This window comes from Dermacentor variabilis, chromosome 9, assembly GCF_050947875.1.
Source record: "Dermacentor variabilis isolate Ectoservices chromosome 9, ASM5094787v1, whole genome shotgun sequence".
Lineage (NCBI taxonomy): Eukaryota > Metazoa > Arthropoda > Arachnida > Ixodida > Ixodidae > Dermacentor > Dermacentor variabilis.
The window spans coordinates 5,653,004-5,663,882 of NC_134576.1; the positions used below are offsets into that span (position 1 = coordinate 5,653,004).

Consider the following 10,879-nt stretch of genomic DNA (forward strand, 5'->3'; position numbering starts at 1 on the left):
GTATCGCTTTTGCTGTGAGCGCGTTGTCGCACCGTGCAGTGAGCTTTAGGCAGCAGAATATGAGCATTTGACAGTACACAAGCGACCATTGTTGCATGGACGCTATTAGAGCTGTTCAGAAATAATTTCGTTATAGAGACTTCGACGCCTACGGCGACTGTGATGTGCCGTCGCAACGATTTACCTTTATTTAATTTTTTTTCTAAATTCTTGAATGTTTCAATATTATTTCTCAAGTTGTATCGCACTGAATGTTTACCGGTATTTTGCAGCGTGTGATTTCCCGCTGCGTCTGTATCGTAACCTAGTGCGTTAATTCATAACACAAACATGACCATATGCCATGTTTCTTTTAATGTGGTTCTTACCATCGGTATCGTCCATGTCCGTACTCGTCCGTGTCTTTTTTTAGTGCAATTCCCTTCTTTAAGTGTGGTTCTTACCACTCCCTTTCCATTACAGTGAACTTGCCAGTATCTAGCATCAACAGGTTCATAGACCAAATTTTATGACATTAACTGGGCAGCAAGCACAGGCAAGCGTCCCACTGCGCGTTTTGTGCTACTCACCGAACGTGGCAGTCCCGGCGCCGTAGCAGAAATCTTCCTCACGTCTGTGCTTGCTGCATACTCGAGTTGTTGCCAATGGCTGTTTGCTGGTTCTAAGTTTCGCAAGCCAAGCTTCACACAGCTTGTCCTGTGGCTACGTGTGAATAAGGCTGACAGTGGCCTCCATTGCATACTTCCTGCACTGCGGCACTGAGCAGTAGCCTACCATGCTCCATGCCTCCAAAGGCAGCCACTACCTAGTATATAGTGCTTTCAAATGTTGTCAAGCAGACATCCAAGGCGGGAAAGCCTCACCACTTAATCAGAACCACAGTGCAGGTGGGACATTAAGCTTTCATTTTCAGCTCTCTTCGGCGCTTTTGAAGCAGCCGACGCGGCCGCTGTGTCCACGTGATCCTTCATGCCACGTCACACTGGCGGTGGCGCCAGCTTTTCCACTGGTGGAGCTTGCCTCCAATAGTGCCTCAACGTGGATGCTTTGGCGCAGGTGAAAAAAATGTTGATATTCTTTTCTGTGACATACATGACGGCACAAATAAACCATCACAACGGTTCGTCTCATCGGACCTCGCTGGTGCTTTGTCAACTTGTCTGATAGTATGTTGAGTTGGCTTGTCTCTTCGCATGATTTCATGTATGACTTTAGAAAAGTCAATGCAACTTTGGCGTCAAATGTTTATGAGAACATTAAACCCACAAAGATCCGAAATTGAAGATCTAAAGCACGATTTTGGAAATGTCAGTGCATCTTTCGCATCAAAAGTTTGTGATGTTTATATTCGTAAAGCTTTGGAATTGAAATCCATGCTCTCCGTAGATTCCGCGGCAATCCCGCTCACTATCAAAACGCCCTTGAAACTGTGCTCGGATGGGGCTCTTTGCATTATGTGACTCCAGGTGCGTGGGCGTTGCCACGAAATCCAGCCTGAGTTCACAATCTTCATGCCGAAATGTCATTTTCAAGCATGTAAAATACATACTAGACAAAATCCAGAATGATTTCCGGTGCCGAGGGTTGTTTTGGTCGGCGGTGCATGACAGCATGAAGAAGTTTAGGGAGGGGGGCTGACGCCCCATAACCCCGGCCCCCCTGGCTATGCCCCTGTTGTGGTTGAGACACAGCTGCATTGAGAGAGAGCAGTTCTTCTCTGCTGTACGTCTGTACTTAATGGCTGCATGCGATTAAATTCACCCCAAATTCCCACTAGAAGACGTCAATCTCAAGAAGCCTGAAGTTGCTCAAGTACAAACTCTGGAAATTGCTTCATTCAACAGCACAGGTCATATTATGGCGTTCCCTGCTATCCTACCCCAGCAGAGTGGCAAATCAAAAAAGAAGAAGGAATCGACGCACTTAAAGTCAAGTTTGCCAACTGGCAAGCATATCAGGTTCCAGCCGACATTGAATGAGCCAAGGCGCAACGTACAGTGGTCACAATTAGGAAGCATCCGATGTGTCAACAGATCGCTCAGGTTCCACAGAATTTCAATGGTTATACTGGGTATTCGCTCCATTCCCCACAGCAATGCTGAATGTGAGAAAATATTCAGCACTGTGAACGAAACTCTTAACAGAATTTTGCTAATCTGTGTGTGAGAAAACACTCGAAAGTCTGCTGATGGTCAAGAAGCAGCAGAGTGGTACTTACTTTGAGCAAACCTACACGGAGAAGTTTCTGAAGCAGGCAAAGTCAGCAACAGCAAAATAATTGCAAAAATAAATTGTGCCCCAGTGGAGTTTTTGCTCTTTACTCTCCAAGACACGGATTTTACTTGCGGTTGTGAAAACTTGAGTAAGCTTGTCGCAAAAGGTAAATCCTTTAAAAAATAACTATTGGCTGGATGCCTCATTTTCTCTTAATTAAATTGTCAAACAAAGGTACAATGTTTGGTAACGAGTAAAGTACAGTAAATTGAACAAAAGCACAAAATAGAAATAAACATATTGAAAAAAAAAGAACTTGCTGCTAATTAATATCGGGGGAAAACATTTCAGGGCATTTGTATCGGAACAAAACCAACAAATTCTCATCAAAATGCAATCGGTGGTGCAAGCGATGCTTCTTGGCCAGCCTTACCACACACAATGAGGCTGCTGTAGAGTTGCAGTGGATTCACGCAAGTTTCCAGTGTTGAAGCATAGGACAGCTTCTGCAACAGCACAACAAAGAGTGATTTATGCTGTTCTTTTGAACTCCCAAGTTCCGAGTCTTGCCTAGCTGACAACTGTGGAGCAGAATTTTCTCACACTGCTGGCATTGCCTTTGCCACGTTTTTTGGCAAGTTGTAGTGGTTCTCCCGTAGCTCACGCAGCGTTGTGGCACTGCCGCGAATTTCCTACAGTGTGAACCATAGGCTGCAATCTGAACATCCATCAGCAGACGTGACATGCCTGTACGTTGCCATCACCACCTTCTGCATTGGGTCATTGTTGTCATCATCACATTTTAGAGACGAACCGTAATATGGGGTGCTCACTCTGGTGATGAGCTCATTTGTTAACCAGCTTGTTCCACCAAGCTCCCTTCACATATCTGCATCTGAACTAAATTTTGCAGTGCATGCACATTTGAATGTGGTACCCACAGTCCTCCTTTTGCACATCGATGAACTTGTGAAGAAGAGACTTTTGCTTCTTGAAGAGAAGTAAAAGTCCGGCTGGTACCATCACACAAGGTGGTTGTGTTCCTTCTCACTCTAAGGTAAGGTATGAGGCCAGCTTTGCTGGCAGTGTTTTTATGGCACTGTTGCATTGCCTTCCACTTAGTGTAGCATTCATAATTAGGCTCCACAGCCTAAGCCAAAGTTCCACATAGTTTGTTGCATACCTGGTAGACAGGCTCTATCACTATACCCATGCCTATGTACAAGCAATGACACCGGGTCATCCTAGTATTACTATCATAGCACACTGCCATGTTGCCTTTGTGAATTGTCATGCAGTGAGATCACATCTTGTGCACGCTGGCTCATACTGACCTCGCATGGAAGCAGGTGCCAGAGCCCATTTCATGTGTCACTGGAATGTGCCATGATGGGTATCTTATGGCTGGAAATTGCCACAACTTCACCACACAGCCAGGAGGTTAATGTTGAAATGATGGCAAATTTTAGCATTGTCAGCTCTAGGAGAGCTCCATTCGGCTGTGATCTGAGTCGCATGTCTCTTACAGCAGTCAATTTCACTGCCAGGTCATAGTCACAGTCACCCTGCACAAGTTGTACTGGCCCACTGCACATTCCATATCGCAGAACTCGGAAGAAACGTGACCGAGTCCATGATCACGTACACTGCTTACCATTGCAAAAATCTCAATCTTCCCTGTTGTTGCCAGTATGGAAGACTGTTGTCTTTCTGCATGCACATGCTTTGCACTCATCATTTTCAACAGCAGTACCAGTGCCGATCCTAATGCCATGCACACTGTCCGGGGACGCCTGCATGGTGATGGTGTTATATAGCACCACAGCCTCAGCACTTCGCTGCTCATTGTCGTTAACATGATGCTGCGATGGAGCATCAATTGCACACTTTCTGGCGCTTGACACACCGTGTATGAAGGAATGGTGCATTTAGCTTAGTGTGCTGCCTCATTTGCTTACACTGCATGTACCATAAATCGCAGTCAGTGCCTGCCTTGTCACTTTTTAAGCATGTGCTGTTCGTTCATACGTGGCACGTGGGAGAGCACTGCAAAGTGGGCATGCCACATGCTTTTTTCATAATTCGTGAGCTTCCTGTACAATGCAGAAAAAAGGATCACGTGAGAAGTAGGTAGTTAGAAGCTGGGGAGTTACGTTTCCTAGAACACTGCAACTTTCTCATTGGAAGCTTTACTCTATAGTTCATACTTGGCTACTTCGCTGAGTATTCCTGCAATTAAGGGGGGACGCGGCCTTTGAAAACGGAAAAATCACGAAAAAGTCGATTTTTGGAAAACCACATATTCGGGCAGTATGTCTTATAAACGACAATTTCTGTAAATATCAACGTCTAATTCATCGCGAAACTATTTCAAATAAAGTTTATAACGAGCCGCGGCAGCCCTCGAGTGGCGAGCGAGCGCTCAAAATACCCCTACTTGGCGTCAATGCCATTTCTCCACCGCTCCCCCGAGCGCCGCCATTTTAGTGTTGTTTTGTTCATGCATTTTTGTGCTATTTTTTTCCCGCCACCCGTGGTGGCGGCGGCAATGCGAGAGAGGTGTAAATCGCTCATGATTGGAGGGCTCGTGAGACCTTTCAACTTTCCCACAGCTGAGATGCGAAGCTGAGATTGGGCGAAGTGCGCGCTCCTCAAGGACGCGGGGAGCCCGCGACTCCCACTGGCTGCTGCGTGCGATGACGTAGTGATCTTCTGCATAATACGTCCTGCCGTTGTCTGCTTTGACTCCTCCATCGCTGGCACCCTTTGTGTGTTCCACTTGCCATCGTCTATCTCTTCAGCTGTTCGCATATTCTCAAAGTTTCTACTGTCTTTATGAGACCATTGTTGCGTTTAGCCTGCCGATTGTTGTGCTGTCGTTGTGCCAATTCTTGTGCAGTGTTGTTGTGTGTTGTGTGTGTTTGGGCCACGATGTGCCCAAAGAAACTCAAGATGCTACATGCGTTCGGTGCAAGGAAGCGTTCTATGAAGCTCGTCCACATGGCGAAGCTCGCTGCTCACCCGCGCGCTGACGATGACCGCACCGATAATTCCTGCGGGGCAGCTTCTGTTTCATCTACGCAAGAGCATGGTTGCGTTGACTCTTCTAGCAATGTGACTCCTGCTCCACCGGCTCAAGAATTTGTTGTGACAAGTACGCCTGGTGTCTCGTGCTCATCAACAGCGGTTTCCACATCCTCTCTTTCATCAGCCTTGAACAGTGCGATGGCGTCGTCCACTGTGCACTTGAAAACACGTTTCCTGACGTGTGAGGAGAAAGAGGCGGCGCACAAAAAACGCACTGCTGTGCAACGAGGACTTGGCGCTGTGTCAGCGACTGAGCAAAAATTTCAAGCAATGGAGCGCGATCCTGAAGCTGCCACCACTACAAGTGAAGGCGAAAATTTCTCCTTGTGCAAATGGATGCCCTAGCGACCTGCTATCCAGGACCCCGTGCCAGCGGTGCTTCGCAACTGGGATGAAGGTTCAAGGAGGCACGCAACTTGGACTTGCAACAAAGCTTGAGCTGCTATGTTTACATTGTGGAGTAGTTGCAAGCTCATGCAGTTCTGCCAGGATGACTCAATTGCCTTTGACGTGTATATAAGAGCCATTGTGGCAACGAAACAGATAGGGAAGGGACAAACAGCCCTGCATGACTTTTGGGCAGTGATGAACGTGTCCCATCGTAGCCTGCATCATAAGACTTTTCAGAAGCACTTGAAGAAAATTGGGGAACTGCAGACACAGTGCATAGACAAATTCTTTGCAGAATCTGCTTCTGCTGTGAAAACCACCTACAAGGAAATGGATCCATATTTCAGCAGGGATATTACAGTAAACTTTGATGGAACATGGCACAAGCGTGGCCACACGTCCCATATTGGAGTTGGTGCAATAATTGAATATCATACTGGCCTCATCTTGGACACCGTTGTTTTATCGAACCAGTGCTTTGGTTGCCACGTAGGACCAAAGCCTAGAGGCTATGCAAGCTGGCAGGAGGATCATGCGTGGCAGAAAAACACAAGTCTGGGAGGATGGAGTTTGAGGCAGCTGTCATCCTTTTCTATGTTCGGTGACAAAGCACAACCTCCGTTACACAATGCTCATGTCTGATGGAGACAGTGCCACCTTCTCTGCCCTTGTGCCAGAAAATGTTTATGGACTGGTCCCCATTTCGAAAGGAGAATGCCTGAACCAAGTCCAGAAAAGGATGGGGACACTACTGCGCAACCTTGTGCAGAAAAGTGACAAGGCTTTAGGTGGGAAGGGCAGGCTGACAAAGGCCCTCATCAACAAGTTGACCGACTACAGTCAAATCCGACTATATCGAACCTGTTTACATGGAATTATTCTATGTATCGAACAATTTCCGGATACGGTATAGTTACAATGAGTATATATAGCAAAAATTACGCTTACATTGAAAAAAAAAATAGCAGCGACTCCCGATATATAGAACGTCAAGCAGCGGAAAAGTGCCCCCAGAAGTTGGCTTTCCCTCATGGTGTCGGGGAAGCTCGGCAGTGCACTCCATCCAACCGCTCTTCCTACCGTGACCGCGCTGCCTCGGACGAGCCGCCGACAACCCCCTGCAAAAAATGATCCTGGCCCACCCGCAGCGCTTGCTCAAAATCAGAGGCTCTTGTGCCCTCGTCGTGCAAGATAGCGAAAGTGCGAGTTGTCTCGCTGCTTTTCTGGTTCATTGTGTTTGTGCCTTGTGGGCCTTCTCTCCCGCAGTGTTGCCGTGATTAAGTGGCAGAATTTGCCTTTCGTCATGAAGCTCGAAATCATAAACCAGGTCGAACGTGGTGAGAAGTCGGGTGTCCCTGCAACGTGCAAGATTCTGAGGAGCACTCTCAGTACGATCTTGAAGAATAAGGGTGAGATTAGGGCTAATGGCCTCGAGCTCCACCACTGGAAAAGCTGGCGCCACCGTCGGCGTGACGTGCTATTAGGGATCACGTGGACATAGCGGCCGCAATTCGGCTGCTTCGGGAGCGCCGAAGCGAGCTGAAAACGAGTTTGAATTCCCTCATACACTGCGGTCCTCATTTAGCGGCAAGATTTTCCCACTTCAAGTGTCTCCTTTACAACGCTTGAAAGCACTACAATAGGTAGTGGCTGCCTTTGAAGGCACGCAACATGGTAGGCTACTGCTCGGTGCTGAAGTGCCGGACGTACGCAAAAGAGCCCGGTGTCTGCCTTATTCACACATAGCCGCAAGACAAAATGCTGCGTGAATCTTGGCTCACGAAACATAAAACCGGCAAACAGTCATCGGCTACAACTTGGATATGCAGCAAGCACGGACGCGAGGAAGATTTCTGCTACGGCGCCGGGTCTGCGATGTTCGGAAAACGCACACTGAGACGCTCGCCCGACTAATGTCATGACGGTTTGGTCTATGAACTTGTCGATGCTATAGATACTGGCAAGTTCACTGGAGTGGAAAGGGAGCGGTAAGAAGCACATTAAAAAAAAAGCATGGCATATGGTCATGTTTGTGTTATGAATTAATTCACTGGATTACAAAAAAGAAGGAGCACGAAATCGCACACTGAGAACACCGATAAACATACAGTGCGACGCAACTCGAGGAATAATATTGAAGCGTCCGAGAATTTAGAAGACAAAAAAGATTGAATCATTGTGACGATTCAATCTCGTCGTGACAATTCATCATGACGATGGCGTCGAAGTCTCTATTACGCAATTATTTTTGAACAGCTCTGTTTGCGCCCACGCAACAATGGTTGCTTGTATACTGTCAAATGCTCATATTCTGCGACCTAAAGATACCGTCAAATGCTCATATTCTGCGGCCTAAAGCTTATGGCACGGTGCTAAAATGTGCATGCGGCGAAAGCGAAACAGTGCACGGACAAGCATGCAGACACGCAGTCGGTCGCTGCGAATCTGTGTGGTCACTGCATTGAGGCTTCGTTCTATTACGCTCCATTTAGTTATACAAACACTATAAGAACATATTTCACATAGTTTGCTCTCAGCGTTTACCTACCTTTCACGCAAGAAGCCGGTTCGAGAGACTCCATTGTGGCGACCGCACGCAGTAGCGTTCACTGTACGCGATCGGTAAAGAGATAGCATCTGTAAACGATTCTGTGCTTTTAGTTTGCCCAAGATTATTATTTGGACAGTAATAAACTTCTCTCGTTTCGAAAGTACTGACAGAAATGTCTGGGAGAGCTCGCACGTGGTGTTTTTAGTGAGCGCTGACAGCAAAACCTATGAGGAGCGCGCCGCGTGATCCCTCATACTATGCCAGGGAGTCGCTTCCGATAGATGGCGACTCCATAACTCCTCGCCGCCAAAAGCGGTCAAACTCTCGACCTGGTGCCCGTGGCGCCCGACGCGTACGCACAGCCGTGTACGAGTGTTTCATCTGAGATTGCTTCAGCCGTGCCGGCTCTCGCATGCTCGGTGATGACTGTAAATTCTGATGAATGTGACAAAGCCGTTGCCGGTGTTGCCGAAGTTTGGAGCGAGCTGTCAAAATTTCCAGAAGCTGTTGATGGATCAACAGTGAACGAGTTTGTGAGTGCAGATGATGGTGTCGCGACTACGGGAGAGCCGACAAACGAAGACGACATTGCCGACATCGTACCGAGCACAAGTGAAAGTAGGCACAATGAGGAAAGCAACGACGGTCTTTTGCCCACATCATCCGAAGTGATTGGTGGGCTCACACTAGTCCAGGGCTTCTGCGCAAATGCGGAGAAGTCCTCAGACTCCTTTGACAATGTGAGGAAGTGCGTGCATTGCAGGCAGCGAAATTGCCCAAGCAGAAGAAAATGCAGGACTATTCCGTGCGAAACTAAGCTAATTTCATCAATAAAGTGATCTTATATAGGGTAAGTGCTTTTATGACATCCGATTATTTAGCAGGCTTATATTGAATTACGCTCTATATTGAACTGATAGGCGTTTTTTTTTTTCAAGTTCGATATAGCCGGGTTCAACTGTATTTATGACTGGGCCCTACGAAAATATTCTAACGATGTGGCTGCCATGCACCGTGCAGTGATGGCATCGTACACCACGTGACATCGACGGACGAGGATCCTCACCACGACTTGTGCCTTGAGGGTGCAGACTCATGTTGTCATCATAATGCCAGCAAGAGTGATGGTCTATGTTGCAGAAGCACTGTTACCTGTTTGTGAGTGCCTCTCACAGGCTTCTCTTCTGCAACGCTGCCTGGGAGCAAAGACTCAGAATGCATCAGAATCATTTCACTCCATGCTGTGGAGACAGCACTGCATGAGGCAGTTTTAAGATATAATGCTGGCTGCCACAGGCCCACCCAAGAGCTATGCTCATCAGTGGGGCTAACACCTAGCCACCTGACCATTCAACGGGCAGCCAAGAAAGATTCTCTGCACTTGAAAAAGGCCAAGAAGCGATCGTAAGAGAAGGTGGAAAGGCAGCAAAAGAAGGGAGTGCCAAAGGGCATCTCCAGTTACGCTGCAGGATTATTTTAGACCAATATATGTGCTCAAAACTTTCGAAGCTCATTTTCTCAAAATGACTCTTTTGGCTGGTGAGGCTGCTTGTTCGAGCCATATCTCTGTAACTGTTCATCAGATTTCGAGAAGTCTTTTTTATTGTGTGTCTGAATAAATTTCTGAGGGCAAGACAAGCCCATTTTTTATATTTGTGTCTGTGATTTGTGATATTTAATCAAAATATGATTGATAATATCTTAATCACCAACACTAAATTTGGTGGTCTGCTAAAATTATTCAGCAAGAAAATTTTATAAGATGGCTCTGTCTTGCTCTGAGGTATCCATATGGGAATCATCATAGTGTATTTCACAGTTGCAGCACCTTTTGAAAATTCTGCAGGCCTGGAATGAGAAAATCATGTGCACCATTCTGACATATTGCTGTAACTTGAGAACCAGTGAACATAACTCATTAAATTTCGTAGTTCTGCTAATGCTTTTGCTATGAGACTATCCTTAAAATTTCATTAAGATATCTCAATAAACAAATAAGTTGGCATCCGAGGGTAGCCTCCCCACTTAAAGAATAGTGTGAATGACTCCATACGTGCACAACATGCATTTGGTGGCATACTTTTAAACCCTGGCTAAAGCTTGCTGGGACATCCTGTATACATGCAGTGTGTGTTGCTTTGTGTAGGTGATATTGTGGATGGTTCACAGATTGCAGGCATGAAGAAGCGGCTGGATGCATGGAACGCAGATGTTGCCTCCATGGAGAAGCTGCTAGAGACCAAGGCACACGAGATCATCTCCATCTGATGGGAAGACTGGTGTGGTGTGAATAAAGGATTGCTGTGTTCTGGTCGTAGCCGAACTGTCCATATTGTACTTCTTGGCAAGGGGTTTCTTACATGACCTGCAAGAAGGTACAGTGAAATGAAGCAGGGAACCGTTTCCTAATTGAAGTCTACATAGACTAGGGTAAAGTAGTATTTACAATATTGTTACGAATGATGTTCATTTACAGGGTGAAATGAGGTCCGAGAGGGAAGCTACAGGCCAGGCCCAGCCAGCGCAGAGTACCCCGAGATCACGCGCACGCACCCTACTTCTTCTTTCTCTGCCTCAGTCGTGCAGTGCTGCGACATTCTCCCTGGGGGCAGACGAAGCTCGTTGAGCGAGTTAAAG

The 10,879-nt window shown here is 46.8% G+C and overlaps 1 protein-coding gene across 4 annotated transcripts in view; it reads left to right on the forward strand.

Moving 5' to 3' along the window:
- Positions 1–10,559, forward strand: part of LOC142558596 (26S proteasome non-ATPase regulatory subunit 13-like) — a 283,634-nt gene extending 273,075 nt beyond the window's left edge. For all 4 annotated transcript variants that reach the window (XM_075670747.1, XM_075670746.1, XM_075670749.1 and 1 more), the window contains one exon: positions 10,412–10,559. In XM_075670747.1, coding sequence (XP_075526862.1) covers positions 10,412–10,510 — 99 coding nt within the window. In that variant the 3' untranslated portion in view covers positions 10,511–10,559. The remainder of the gene's footprint in view (positions 1–10,411) is intronic.
- The last annotated feature ends 320 nt before the right edge of the window (positions 10,560–10,879 follow it).